We start from the raw sequence: 14918 nt of genomic DNA, 5'->3' as shown, positions 1-14918 counted from the left end.
TGCCTTTATTTTGGAAGAATGCTTCCAACTCTGTCCCCACGAAGAGACACTGTGGGCTTCCCCTTGACCAAGAGGCAGTGGCCTGGACTCACCCCTGAGGACTGACACCCCAGGACTGACGACGCCCCAGCCCCAGTCCCCCCGGGGCTGGGGGCGTGGCTCGCAGGGTCTAACACTGTCGCTCTGTCTCCGTCTAGCCCTTTCTATGGAGAGGACTTCTACTGCGAGATTCCGCGGAGCTTCCGTCACCTGTCCTTTTACATTTTTGATCGAGATGTTTTCCGGAGGGATTCCATCATAGGTAGGTCCCGACCAACCAAACAGGTGTGTTCTCCGTTTTCTCTGCCTCTTCTGAACGGGGACTTGTTCTGGAGGAACTGAGCCATCTCTTGGACACCCCATCTGAGCCAGCGAACTGTACCAGCGTCTCGCCTGCCCTTGCTGGCTGTCCCAGGCTGGCCATCAGCGGGTGCGGGGCAATGCCCCACGAGCTCATGGAAACACGTGGGAGCCGTCCATCAGGGCTAGAGTGGGGCCCCTGGACCTGCCCCCAAATGACTCCCAAGGGCTCCTCCAAGCACCCCAGCCCCTGCCTATCCCTAACGCCCAGCACCCACCTATGGGGGAGGCTGTTCTCAAGGTGTTGGGTGCTCTCAGAGGGGTTGAGGTACTCTCAGAGTTGTTGGGATGCTCTTATGAGTGTTGGGGTACTCTCAGAGGTGTTGGGGTGCTCTCAGGGGTGTTGGGTGCTCTCAGGGGTGTTGGGTGCTCTCAGGGGTGTTGAGTACTCTCAGGGGTGTTGGGTGCTCTCAGGGGTGTTGGGTGCTCTCAGGGGTGTTGGGTGCTCTCAGGGGTGGGTGCTCTCAGGGGTGTTGGGTGCTCTCAGGGATGAGTACTCTCAGGGGTGTTGGGTGCTCTCAGGGGTGTTGGGTGCTCTCAGGGGTGGGTGCTCTCAGGGGTGTTGGGTGCTCTCAGGGGTGTTGGGTGCTCTCAGGGATGAGTACTCTCAGGGGTGTTGGGTGCTCTCAGGGGTGAGTGCTCTCAGGGGTGTTGGGTGCTCTCAGGGGTGAGTGCTCTCAGGGGTGTTGGGTGCTCTCAGGGGTGTTGGGTGCTCTCAGGGGTGTTGGGTGCTCTCAGGGGTGAGTGCTCTCAGGGGTATTGGGTGCTCTCAGGGGTGTTGGGTGCTCTCAGGGGTGTTGAGGTGCTCTCAGGGGTGTTGGGGACTCTCAGAGATGTTCAGGGGCTCTCAGAGGTGTCAGGGTCCCAGATGCACCAGCATCCTGGAGACAGCAAGGCCCACCTTAAATGCAGAGCAGCCCAGAGCTGCCCGTTTGGTGGCTGCGTCTTTGTCCCAGGAAAGCCCCATCAGTTCCCTTGGCCCCAGAATTAGACCCGAGCCCCCACAACATGGGCTCAGCTGTAGCCTCGGGATCCAGCTGATGGTTGGTGGCCTGGCTGCTCCTGGCAGGCGTAGTCTCAGTGCTTGCTCTGGGGCAGAGCAGTTGGCTCTGACAGCCCCTGACCCTGCAGTCTCCCGCCCACTCCTGGGGCGCCCGGCTAGCTCCACTTACCACCCACATGTGACCAGTTGAGGGTGTTTGTGTCCAGGCCAGTGGCCCTCAGCAAAGGTCTGAAGGCAGTGCTGGCGCTGAGGTCCTTTAAGGAAGCGTCTAGCAGAGTTCCCAGCACACGGGTCAGAGCTTCTCACACTTGTCTAGATGCAGACGCTGGTTACTGGGTCTGGCCAACCAGTCGCATTCTTGGAAGCTGCTGAGTTTGAAGTAAAGGTCACCAGGGTTTGTTTGACAAGTGCACGGCCTGGATCACGCAGGAACTCAGGCAATTCATAGCTCGACTTGTTTAAGATGGAGCTCTGTTGGGCTGCCAGCAGGACCTTTAACTCTCGATCCGGAAGGTTTTTGATGTGGGGGAGGCGGGAGGCACTTTCATGCCGCTCACCTTATAGGCCTGGCCACCTTTGCCCTCAGGATGGTGCCCAAACGAACCCTTAGCAGCTGTCAAGCCCTGGTGGTTCCTCCTTGAGGCCAGACATGGGCTCCAGCCTCTACTGAGAGGTGCCTTTGTCTGGTGCCTCCTGGCCTGGAGCCCCCCTCAGGCCCTTCCCCGGTGCCCACGTGGCCACCACCATTGGCCAAGACCCTGGTCAGCAAGGGGCTGCCCCTCGGCGCCGGCTGCGTCCCCTGCCACTGTGGGAGCGGCTCTTTTGTGTCCGCCAGCCCTCACTTCCCGTGGCCTTGGGCTCCCTGCGCGGTGCCGGGGTGTCTCTGTCCAGCTGCTGCTGGACACACCAGGGTTTGTTCAAGGAGGAAAGGGAACAGCGCGGTGGGTTTGGAATATGATGTGTTACCTGAGGGAGCAAAATGCCAGGCTGAATGAAGCACAAGCTGGAATCAAGTTTACTGGGAGAAACATCAATAACCTCAGGTATGCAGATAACACCACCCTTATTCCAGAAAGTAAAGAGGAACCAGAGTGCCTCTTAATGAAAGTGAAAGAGGAGAGTGAAAAAGCTGGCCTAAAATTCAGCAAATTCAAAAAACGAAGATCCTGGCATCAGGTTCCATCACTTCATGGGAAATAGATGGGCAGACTTTGACAGTGGCAGGGTCAGACTTTATTTTCTGGGCTCCAGAATCACCGCAGACGGCGACTGCAGCCATGAAATTAAAAGACGCTTACTCCTTGGAAGAAAAGTCATGACCAACCTATACAGCATATTAAAAAGCAGAGACATTACTTTGCCAACAAAGTCCCATCTAGTCAAAGCTATGGATTTTCCTGTAGTCATGTATGGGTGTGAGAGTTGGACCATAAAGAAGGTTGCACACCAGAGAATTGATGCTTTTGAACTGTGGTGTTGGAGAAGACTCTTGAGAGTCCCTTGGACTGCAAGGAGATCCAACCAGTCCATCTGAAAGGAAATCAGTCCAGAATATTCATTGGAGGGACTGATGCTGAAGCAGAAACTCCAATACTTTGGTCACCTGATCTGCAGAACTGACTCAGTGGGAAAGACCCTGATGCTGGGAAAGATTGAAGGCAGGAGAGGAAAGGAACAACAGAGGATGAGATGGTTGGATGGCATCACCAACTCGATGGACACGAGCTTGAGCAAGCTCCGGGAGATGGTGAAGGACAGGGAAGCCTGGCTTGCTGCCGTCCATGGCGTCACAGAGTCAGACATGACTGAGCGAGCTGAACAACAAAGATGTTTATTAATCATTCTGTTTAAGGCACCTGCTATTTTTAAAGATAACTAGCAAAATCGTGGTTTAGCAATTCCTGGTGGCTTTAAAATTAGGATGTATCAGGGTGCAACCAGATTTAGAGTTTTCAAAATCTTTCTCACAACCATAAAAATAAGAGGCTGTCTGATCTCCAGGGGTAATTTAAAGTTATGACTAGCAATTATGTTGTTACCGGGATGAGAAACCACAGTCTAGGGTATAAATTTGTGTCACAGAAACGAGCACAGTGTCAGCGGCTTCTCGCGTCTGCCATGTGATCTGAGGGCACGGTGCCTGGTTCTGCCTGTGCAGCCCCGTGTGGCCCCGCCGCGGGCCGGGTCCCGGGTGCCCCAGGGAGGGTGCAGAGATGCTCGTGTGAGCGTGGTGGAGGTCATGGCGGGTCAGGGCGGCCGGCTCTGGGAGGGTGGCTGGTGGGGCCCCTCCCACCGGCTCCCACCTTTGTCGGGGGGAGGGCCGTCCTGCAGCTTCTCTGTGAAAGGCAGGGGTTTGCTGTGAGAGCCTGGCCCCCTGGTCCGTAGGCCAGCTCGTTGAGCTGTAGGGTGCACTGTGCCCGGCACAGGGAAGGCCGCTTCCGCCCACTCATCACCAGATGGGGGTGGGGCTGTGTCCAGTGTTTTGTGACTGTGAACAAAGCTGCCCTAAATTTTCTTGCCTAGGTCTTTGTTGACAAATGGTTTTATTTCCCTTAGAAAATACCTAGGAGTGAGAGTGCTGGGGCATTCTGTAGGCCTTAGAAGACGGCAGAATTTGCCATCCCGAATAGGCCACTTTGGCATGAGGAATTGTTCGAGCTGAAGGCAGTTGAGAAGAAGCAGACACATGGAAATCTCTCTGCCTTGCAACCCGGAACAAGTCCAGATCCCGATCAGCCTGGAGGTGCCCCCCGAGGCGCCCACGTAGCGAGCCCTCTGAGCCTCTAGTCCCCCTGAAACTCGGACTCCCTGCAGCCCCTCCTTTGTGTCATCACTCCTCTGAAAACCCCTGACTGTTTCAGGTGGGGATGCTCCGAGCTGCTGCCGCCTCCTGGAGTTACTCATCGCCAGGCTTCCCCTCACATATCTGAGATGCATGCTAATAAACATGTCTGGTTTCCCTCGTTTTCTTTCTTTTGTTGCAGAGGCCAGAGAACCTGCAAGAGCAGGAGGATGCTTTTTCTCCCCGCGGTGTGTCTTCGCCTCGGCAGAAACTGGCGCCGCTCCCCTCCTGCCCCGTTTGGACTCTGCCCCAGCGCCTGTGTCAGCTTCTTTTATTCTCAGCTCATTTTCATTCTGGCACGTGGGCAGTATCTTACTGTAGTTTTTCCTGCTTTTTCACAATGAAGAGCTATTTGGGCATCTTCTTGTGTGCTTGTTTGCCCTCCGTCTCTGCTTTGGTGACTTGTTGAATCCTCTGCGCTTTCAGTCAGGCTGTCTTGTTGAGATTCCCAGGTCTAAGCTGTGCTCTGGTGCGGACCCTTTTCCGGACTTGCGCTTGCAGGCATTCCCCTCTCGCTTCTGACTTGTCTTCCCATTTTCTAACTAGTGTCTTCTGGAGAGCAAAAGGTTTAACTTTTATAAACTCCAATTTATAAAGACCTTTTTATAGTTTGTATTTTTGGTGTCATGTCTAAGAATTCTTTTCCTACTCCAGGGTTGTGAAGATCTTCTCTTTTTTTCTTCTAGAAAGTTTTTGGTTTTAGTTCTTACATTTAGATCTATTTTAAGTATACTTTACACATAGCAAGACTTGTTTTTCTCCTTATAGATGTCCAGTTGAAGTTCCTTAGCGTCTTCGGAGACTCGATTGACTTTACACGCATGGGTCCAGCTGTGGCTTCTGTGTTCTGTTCCCCTGATGCGCACTCCTTTCCTCACACCAACACCACACTGCCTCAGTTCCTTTATCTTCACAGTAAGTCTTAAATCAGTCCTGTGAGCTCATCAGCTCTGTCCTTTTTCAGACTTGTTTTGCTATTTTAGGTCTTTTGAATTGTTATTTACATTTTTGATCCACTTCTCAATTTCCAAAATAATTGAGATTACATTGATCTGTAGATTAATTTGGGGAGAATTAACACTTTAAGAAAATTGAGTCTCAGACCCTCCAGCATGGTATGTCTCTCCACATCCTTAGGTCTTTAATTTCTTTCATCAGGGTTTTGTGATGTGTTCTCAGCATACACATCTTGCAGGCACACACACACTTATGTGTGGGGAGTGCGTGTGTGCGCGCGCGTGTGTGTACGCACACGTGTGTGTACATGTGTGTACACGTGTGCACACGCATGCGTGTACGTGCATGTGCGTGTGCACACGTGTGTGTGTGCGTGTGTGTGTTTATATGTACATCTGTCCCTCTGCTCATGGTTTTGGCGCTGTAGACAGGTTTCCCACGCAGCACGACACAGGCTCAAGCCATGAGGCCACCGTTTTATGGGTGTGTCGTGCCTTTTCAGTTTTGGGCTCCACTGTCATCGCTTCTGTGCACAGATATGCTTGATTTTTACGTGCTGACTTTGTATCTGGGGTTTTGCTGAACACAGCCGCTCTAGTAGCTTTTCCTGTAGATTCTGTAAGTAGAGGCTTCTTTCTTCCCTTCAAGTCTGCAGACCCCTTTCCTCTCTCTGCCTCCACGCGCCTGCTCGACACCAGGGGAACAGGAGTGCGAGAGTGTCTCTGCCCCCGCCTGTCTTGGGACGCGTCCAGCTGTCCCTCCTCAGCTGCCGTCCTGAAGGAGCCACCCTTGGCTGCCCGCCTTCCTGCGCCCCCTGCACCGTGCCTGTCCCCTTGTCACATGCCCCTTCTTGAACTACCTGGCATGCTTCTCTCTTCAGAACAGACCCCAGCAGGTATAGTGCCACCAGAAGAAGTAACACACGGGCTTTAGTGGTGGAAAGGCCGTTGGGGCTTTAGTGGTGGAAAGGCCGTTCGCCTTTCCTCCTCAGTGGGTCCTGAGTCTGTCCTCCTGAGTGGGTGAGGCCCAGGGGATACAGTGACCTGATGTCACCCAGATCAATCAGGGAAGCTATGGATTTGACCCATTGGGCACATTTAAGCGGTTTGCAGGTCGGTGCTCCCCAGGACAGCCTGTGGAAGCACTGCCTCTGACATGCACAGAGTGCACGCCCACGTGTTCTTGACATGGTCAGCCTCTAGAAGGACAGGCTGGCAGCTGGTGACAGAGGTGACCGCAAGGTGGAACCTGTGTCGCAGGGGAGAGACAAGCTGCTTCTTGGCTCTATTTTATATCCTTTTGGATGTTTCAGATTTTATTTTGTGTTTCTATAATACCCACTTAAATCTGAATTAAGCACTTCCAAAAATAAAGAGTAGCACCGATGTGTAAGTCGTAGAAGTCATTTGAGTATTAAATATGTGGCTCCTCCCTACTCCAGTAAAAAAAACCATGAAAACACTGTGGCTACTTAAAATCTCAAACTTCAAATGTAGCCCTCCTACCCAGCTGAACTAATCATGGAATCTGAGCGTTCCTTTATCCCCTTTCAATGAAATGTGTTGCCCAATTCAGTTCCAAGAAATGTTTGTTTCTTGTGGCTTCATGCCTGCAAGACTCAAAGTCATATTCCCATCGGGGAGAAGGGTAGAGTTTTGTAGGAGCCAAGCAGAGACGTAGCAGTCTTCTCCTGGGGGCTCTGCCTGCTGACAGGAGTCAGAGGAGGGGGAGCTCACGTCAGGCCCTGGCGAGATGCCCCCCAAAACCAGGCGAGGTGGTGGGGGAGGAGCCTGAGGTGGGCTGCTGATGCTGACTGGAGGAAGGCCCTCCTTGCCGTGACTTGCGCCCTCGGCTCTCCTGCGGCCTGCCCCCTGCGGCAGCCTCTGCGGCTGTGTACCTGTGTCCTCTGCCCCCTCGCTGGCATGGGCTCCTCATCTGACTCTGAGTGCCGTGGCCTCAGTGCCCTGTGAGGCCTGTGGGGGGCAGGATCCGGCTCGCGTGGCCAGAGCTGAGCCAGCAAGGTCAACGTGAGCAGGGATCGGTGCTGACCCTCGGAGCCAGGTGTGCTGCGTCCACGGTGCAGGTGGACAGAGGGCTGGCCTTGAGCCACCGCATGTGATGGTGGGAGGTGAGCGGAGGTCCGTGGTGGACGTGCTGACATGCTGCGGGGACAGTGGGCAAGGGGACGGAGGTGAGGCAGGGGACGGCGCCGCAGCCCCCGGCTCTTGGGACGGCATGTCCCTGTTTCATTTCTGACTTCCTGCCTGTGCCCGGCAGGGGCATCTGTCGATGTCTGGAGTCCAGAGTGTGAAAACTGCGGGGCAGAAACCTTGTCTCACCTACCTGGGTACTCTGAGTGCCCTTGCAAAACTAGACAGAAGATAGACTAGCAAGAAGAAGCAAGCATTTTCGACTCCTCTTAGAGCGCATATGGCGGGGAGGCTCCTCAGCGATGAGGAGGAGCTGGAGACGCGGGCTAGCAGCGCACCCTAGGGAAGGGACAGCGGGTTTCGGAGGAGGGTCGAGACAAAGGAGGGCTGCAGGTGCAGAGTGTGCGGGACCCTCTGGGGCTGACGCCTCCTCTCTGCCCTGGCTCTGTTACCGCCTCCTGTATTGTGGGTGCATCCCTGAGCCCCCAAGCCCAGCAGCAGGGCGTCCTCCGCAAACCTCCCCCTCCTGGCAGATGGGACCAGGCCCCAGCGAGGCCACCTACAGCTCCCAGGGGAGCCAGAGAGCAGGGCGCATCATGGGAGAGCCTGGTGGGACGGTGTCTGGGAGAAGCACGAGGCAGAAAGATGGGAAGGCAAGGCACCTGACGAGGCAGGAGGCCCGGAGCCTCGCAGGACAGGCCGCCTGTTCAGGGACCAGGCCGCATCAGCAACCTGCCGCCTGCCCCCAGACAGCTGCTGGACGAAGCAAGGGGACAGCAGGTCTGGGGACCGCGAGGCAGCCTCCCTGTGAGGCCGCCAATGCTCCTGTCTCATGAGAGCCAGTGTGTATCTTCGCGGAAGCCCGAGATGGGGCCCTCCTCCTTGGAGAGGAGGACTGCGTGTCCTGGGTGAGGGCAGGGCTGGCCCGCCAGCTCCAGGCTCTTCAGTCGTGCTGTCTTTAGTGACGAGACTGGTCCTGAGTTAGGCTGTGTGTCCTGAGCTCCGAAAGGAAGCAACTGAATTTTTAAAACGTTTAATTTTATGTTGTCCTCTATTGTTCCTGTTTCCGTGTGTGATTTACCGCGTATTTGGGACATGTGTGCACATGTGGGCGTGTGCACACACACGTGTAACAGGGTGCTCACGTGGCCAGGCTCCCCCCTCCCCTGCTGGACAGTGCGGTCCCTGCACTCGAGGCCACGGAGTGTGGGGAGGTGGGCAGCCTGGTGCCCTCTGTCACTCCACGCTGTGGGCACGCGTCTGCTAACTGCCCCTGTGCTTTCCTGGAAAGAAAAAGTGACTGAACAATGCGTGACGGTTGTAGACAAATATTTAAATACTGCGATCCTGGACCAGGTAGTACACGTCACACACGCGTGTTTATGTGTGCGTTTTCCTGACGTTCTGACTCCTCAGTACCAAGCCTGTGTCAAGAACGTAAAGCTGTTGAGAGTGGGCATCCTCAAACTTTGGGACCCTAGGAGTTTCCTGCAGACTTTGTGGAAATGCAGATTCCAGGAGGAATTCCTCTGGAGATTCCTCCACCCCGGAGGCTGCTTTTTCTTCTGGAACAAGCCCGGGAACTTGCATTAGAAAGCCCTGCAGCTGTTTGGATGCAGGGGGCCCATGATCACACGTCGAGAGACACTGGTTCGTAGACCCAGGCAGGTGATAACCGGCTCATTCCGCAGGCCTGACGGGAACACATGTGCACACACTGTGAGCCGACTGTGCATGCTCCCATGAGCTGGGTGTGCACACGCGTGAGTTCTCAGCCATGGCTCATGCGAGCTCACACATTTCCGGGGTACCTGCGGCAAAGTCCTCAGTAGACACCACCCACCACGTGCCACAGCATGGATGTTGGGGCAGGAGGGGCTGTGACATGGCTGCCTTGAGTTCCTGCCCCCTCACCCCATCCCACACCCCGCTGCGGGCCCGGGCAGCACCCCTGGCAGAGCTGCCCCCCGATCTGTCAGATCCCCCAGGTGCCCTGAGCCACAGTCTGGGTGACATGGGAGGAGGAGCCCGCCCAGCCCCAGGCTGTGGACGCCATGGCAATGACGGGGTGTGTCCGGGTGGACGTGGCACTTCCGAGACAAAACGTGGCCTCTGTGACCTTACCGCACTGTCCGTCTCCCAGCGCTTCATCCTGAGTTTCGGTCTGAGATGACTGACACTGAGGGTGGAGATGCTGCTGGCCGGGCAGCCGGGCGGGCAGGTCAGCCCCTCATGACTGGGCTCCTCTGCTTGGGTCTTCCAGGAAAGGTGGCCATCCAGAAGGAAGACCTGCAGAGGTACCACAACAGGGACACGTGGTTCCAGCTGCAGCATGTGGACGCTGACTCTGAAGTGCAGGTGAGGCTCAGGGAGCCCACGGGCGCAGGTGCCTCGGGGCGGCGGAGGCCTGACTGTGGCCTGACTGCGGCAGCATTCTGGTCTTCAGCGGGAAGGGCAGCAGGCTGTCCCCGGGTGTGTCCTCCTGGGTGGCTCGTTTTGTTTATTCCATCGGTCGCTGTCAGACTTAGTTGTGCAGCTTAAAAATGTAAAATGCAAAAGAACGTAACAGGTAATGGAAGATAAAAAGAGAGTAAGGTGAGAAGACCTAAGGCTGTGGGCCTCTGTCTACCGGAGGTGCCCACGTGTGTCCTGGCTCCCTGCCCCATGAAGGCCCTGTGGCCTGAGCATCCCCAGGGCCCACCCGGTGCCCCAGCCATATGTTAACTGGGAGTGCCACCTTGACCAGGCCCGGGGCTTCCCCCCAGCAGGGCCGCGGCCTGGGCCGAGGGTCCAGGAGACGCTCGTTGCGGGGCCTGCTTGCATCTTCTCTTCCCTGGTGACCCTGCCTGTGCTCCTGGTCAGCCTGTCCCCTAGCCCAGGCTGCGCCTGGTTCCAAGACCAGAGCCTCTGCCAGCAGCAGCGCGGTAGCCCCAGTCTGCGCTGAGCTTGGCCTGCACTGAGCTCAGCGGAGCGTGGCCCTGGTGCTCTGGGCCTCGGCTTCCTCCCCATCACATGAGGTTTTATAAGCAGCAGGGTTATGGACCGAATCCTCTGGGGGCCCCACGAGGCCTTCCCAGGGGTCAAACAGCAGGATCACAGACCGAATCCTCTGGGGGCCCCAGGAGGCCTTCCCGGGCTCCTGGCTCAGTGTCCACATGCCTCCTCGTGGACCCGGGGCCTCCACTGAGCTTGGAGCTGTGTGCTGGGGCTCAGGATTTCTGCTGTGGACGCCTCATGACCACTGGGGCCATGCCCAGACTGTGACAGAGAGATGGCACAGGGGTGCGTTGAGATGCCCAGGATGTGGTGAGGGTGCTCACGCTTGGTCGACTCTGACCGAGGCCCCACGTGCTGCGGGAGGCAGTGGGGCCTGTGATCACTCAGAGCGAGGGGCGGTGACGAGTCCCGACTGGCGCCGACGCTGCAGGATGACAGCCGCTGCTGCTGCTCGGTGGCCGGGCGGCCCCTCCTCGGGAGGCGGTCAGACACGTGTGCCGCGTGCGCTTTACGCCCGTCCCCGCTGCCTCCGCCCGCACTTTCCCGTCACTGCTGTTCCCGAGAGACTCCGCCTGCAGCCGCAGCTGACCCGCTGCTCAGCCCCCAGATTTAGACGCCGCGCTGGTGGCAAGCACAGGGCTCTCTTGCTCTTGCCTTTTTGAAAAAGCTTAGCTTTTAGTTCTGAAGTCGTTATCGAGTCATTGGAAGTCACAGGAAAGGCTTCCCAGGGCGTGCTGGTTAGCCTGTTCACACTCAGAGACGCATGGGGTCTGGGCCCTGTCCCTCCCCGGACCCCGCCTGCCAACAGCCGTGCACCTGGGCAGGGCCCCCGACACCACCCAGGCCCCGCCAGGCCCCGGAGTGCCTGCATGTGCCCTTGTGGGCTGATGCAAGCGCGCGTGGCCCCCTGGGGCTCTCAGCCACGCTGTCAGAACCACAGCTGCTTTCCTGGAGCCGGCAGCAATGCCTCGCTTTCATTTCTGGTTTTAGTAACGTGTGTCCTCTTTCTCCTTTTTAGCATGCTTAGAAGTTTACCAATTTTACTGTTGTTTTTTAAAATAGCTTGGGTTTATGTGTTTTCTCTGTTGATTTCCTGTTTTGGTTTCATTGATTTCCGCTTTGACTCCAGTCATTTGTTTTCTTCTGGCACTTTAGACTTCGTTTCTCTTTGGCGAGTTTCCTGAGGTGGAAGCTTAGATTACTGACTCTTAGACCTTCCATCTTTTCCAATATCTGGGTTCACTGCTTTGAATTTCCCTCTAAATGTTGCTTTGGCTGCATCTCATAAATCTTGATGCTTAATTTCATGTCAACTTAGGAAAAGAAACAAATTCAAAGTTTTTATCCCTGAAACTTCTGCCTTGGCCCCCTTGTTATTTGGGAATGTGTTGTTTAATCTCCGTATATTTTGTTATTTTTAGCTTTCTGCCTGTCACTGAGCTCTAGTTCAGTTTCCAGCGTGGCCTGAGAGTGGCTGCGATGCTTTCTAGACCTGCTGACGTGTATTTGAAGCCAGGCTGGTCTGTCGCAGTGGATGTTCCGTGTGACCGGGTCTGTGATGCTCTTCAGTCATCATCCCCCTTAAATAAGACGGGGAAGTCTATGAAGTCAGCATTTTCAGTGCTCTGCCCCGAGTCTCTCTTCTCTCAGACCAGCGTAATGCAAGAGTGAGACCTTGGCAGTCTCACTACATCTTGCCTGGGCTCACAGCTAATGAGCAAGGTTCAGCTGACCCTCCTGTGGGAAGGGGACCACCCCAGCCCTCAGCCTGGCAGGGGTTCTGGAGCCACCTCCCTGGAGAGGTCAGGGCATGGCTCCCTTTGGGGTCAGAGCAAGCCCAGGGGACACTTATGTGTGCAGCCAAGCAGCCAATGGCCTTTGTGTCCATGGGAGGTTTCGGAAAGGAACTTGGAGACAGTGACCCAGTGCCGCTCCGTTCTGAGGAAAGTCAGTCCAGTTTAACGTCACGCTCACTCACAGAAGCACCCGCACCGTGCTCCTCCTGTTGTGCTTTTGGGGGCTGGTCTTCCCCGCTCTGTTTGCAGCCCCGATAATGCCCTGGCTGTGTCCACCTGTCCGTCCTGCCCACTTGCTGTCCTCAGCCAGGGGCCCTTTGCACACACAGCCCCAGTCCAGCTGTGTTCCTCCAGCCCTGCCCCCTTCTCCCAGAGCATCCATGAGCACTGACTTCCTTCCTGAAGAGCAGGGCTGAGGCTCCTGACCTCCGACCAGCCTCATGGCGGACACAGAGACACCAAGTGTGCCCGAGGCCCCCAGCGTGCAGTGAGCTTAGCCCAAGCAGCAGCCAGACGTGCTGCAGACACTGCCCTCAGGGCCTTTTCCTTTTCTTTCTTCTGACGCAGCACTTGCGTTAACATCCTGCCCAGCGTGAAGCAGGAGGGCTGAAGACAGAAACCCTGGGATCTGAGCTGGGCAGGGAGACGGGCCGTGGGTGCCACGCAGGGTCAGGTGTCACCAGTCCTTGATGGGAGCCCGTGAGCCCCCGCTGCTCATGGCCCCCGTGACCCCTTGTCCTTGTGCCTTCCAGGGCAAGGTCCACCTGGAGCTGAGGCTGAGTGAGGTCATCACCGATTCAGGCGCCATCTGCCACAAACTAGCCACGCGGTAAGACCCGGGACGGCCCCACCGCCGGTCTGCTTGGCCCTGAACCTGACCCCAGGCAGTGGGCAGGTCATGATTTGTAAACAGATGAGTCAGGATTCCCAGAAGCGGGGCCTCCCCAGAGATGGTCTGAACATCCTCGTGAGGCACACGCTCACCCCGGAGGTGGCATGTTTGGTTTTTGCAAGTAACCAGTCACTCAGGGTGACGGTTACCAGAGGTTGGGGTCACGCCCCTGGCTTTATGCTCAAGGAAATGGTGAGTTGGGGTTTGACCTCTGACCTCAACCCCCAAATCTCAGCTGCTTCTACCCATAATGCTTGGTGAGTGTGCATGTGTGCACCACTTTGTGTGCAGGTAAGAATGAGTGTGCACACCTGTGTGACGTGTGCACGCAAGTGTGGAGTGAGTGTGCGCTTGTCAGTGTGTGCTTGCAGGTGTGTGTACACGTGTGAAGGAGTGTACCCCTGTGGCTCTGTGCCTGCATGTCTGTAGGGGTGAGTGTGCATGTGTGTGTGCAAGTGTGCAGGAATGAGTGTGCCCCTGTGGGTGTGTACCTGCAGGTCTGCTAGGGTGAGTGTGCACCTGTGGGTGTGTCTGCAGGGGTGAGTGTGCACCTGTGAGTGTGGCTGCAGGTGTGCAGGGGTGAGTGTGCACCTGTGTGAGTGTGGCTGCAGGTGTGCAGGGGTGAGTGTGCGCCTGTGTGAGTGAATCTGCAGGTGTGCAGGGGTGAGTGTGCGCCTGTGTGAGTGAATCTGCAGGTGTGCAGGGGTGAGTGTGCGCCTGTGTGAGTGAATCTGCAGGTGTGCAGGGGTGAGTGTGCGCCTGTGTGAGTGAATCTGCAGGTGTGCAGGGGTGAGTGTGTGCCTGTGTGAGTGAATCTGCAGGTGTGCAGGGGTGAGTGTGCACCTGTGTGAGTGTGGCTGCAGGTGTGCAGGGGTGAGTGTGCGCCTGTGTGAGTGTGGCTGCAGGTGTGCAGGGGTGAGTGTGCACCTGAGTGTACCTGCAGGTCTGCAAGGGTGAGTTTACACAGGTGTGAGTGTGCCTGCAGGTCTGCAGGAGTGAGTGTGCACTGTTTCTGTGAGTTCAGCTTGGGTTGTGCCTTTCCCACTGAGACGGGCTCTGGGCAGACAGCTCTGAACAGGCTCAAGGGCCAGGTTGTGCAGCTGGTGCAGCGACGTCCCTGGGAGGAGGCTGATGAGCCCAGAATGGGTCTCCCATGTGCAACCTAGGAGGCAGCATGTCGGGTTTCCTTTTCTCTGAGATGTTTGGGTGGCTGCAGTCATGCTGTCCCCTTGCCGCTCGGAGCCTTCCGAGTGCTGGTCGGTGAGGAGGGGCGGTGCCAGCCGGCAGGTGGCTGTCTGGCAGGTGGCTGGCCCCACGTCCAGGCACGCCTCTGAGACGCCAGGTGCATGAGGAGCTGCTCCCCGACTAAGCTACTGCCAGGACACCGTTGTCCCGGAGGCTCCAGAGTGAGCCCACCCTCCTGCCTTCTTCCTGATTCACAACTGGATGTGATCAGAATCCTTTAGCCTTGAACTTGGGCCTTTGGCACAGTGTGGGGCAAGTGAGTCCCTCCTCCTGCTTCTAGCCCCAGGGCCGCAGCTTCCTGCCCCCCGACTGAGGACCTCCTCCCACCCGGCGGGTCACCCTGTGTGTTCCTCCCGGGGAGATCCACCCACTGTCCCACTGTGGCTGCTGGGCTACCAAGCCCCTGGGCCTCTCAGGGTGCCACCTTCACACAAACCCCTCTCCAGGACTCTCGGGGTGTCAGCCCCTCACACAAGCCCCCTCCTTGGGTCCCTCGGGGTGTCTGCCCCTCCCTGGGCCCCTCACAGGAGCCCTTGGCTAGCTCACGGCTCCATGCCCATCCCTGGAAATGTGCCCAAGATTCTTGTTTAGTGAGAAGTTAGTTCACAGAGGGAGGAGCATGACCCCAGACCGGATC

At 56.6% G+C, this 14918-nt stretch overlaps 1 protein-coding gene across 9 annotated transcripts in view; it reads left to right on the top strand.

The window, feature by feature from the left end:
- The window catches only part of RASA3 (RAS p21 protein activator 3), an 80796-nt gene that overhangs the window by 39996 nt on the left and 25882 nt on the right, over positions 1 to 14918 (top strand). For 8 of the 9 annotated variants that reach the window (XR_011259630.1, XM_069602467.1, XM_069602461.1 and 5 more), the window contains 3 exons: positions 198 to 301; positions 9615 to 9709; positions 12897 to 12973. Coding sequence is in view for 3 of the 9 variants with exons in the window: in XM_069602461.1 (XP_069458562.1) it covers positions 198 to 301; positions 9615 to 9709; positions 12897 to 12973 (276 nt within the window). In the remaining 6 variants the exon portion in view is untranslated. The remainder of the gene's footprint in view (positions 1 to 197; positions 302 to 9614; positions 9710 to 12896; positions 12974 to 14918) is intronic. The other variant, XM_069602468.1, reaches the window with a different exon arrangement.

This window comes from Ovis canadensis, chromosome 10 (assembly GCF_042477335.2).
Source record: "Ovis canadensis isolate MfBH-ARS-UI-01 breed Bighorn chromosome 10, ARS-UI_OviCan_v2, whole genome shotgun sequence".
NCBI lineage: Eukaryota > Metazoa > Chordata > Mammalia > Artiodactyla > Bovidae > Ovis > Ovis canadensis.
This window is presented reverse-complemented; position numbering and strand designations above follow the sequence as displayed.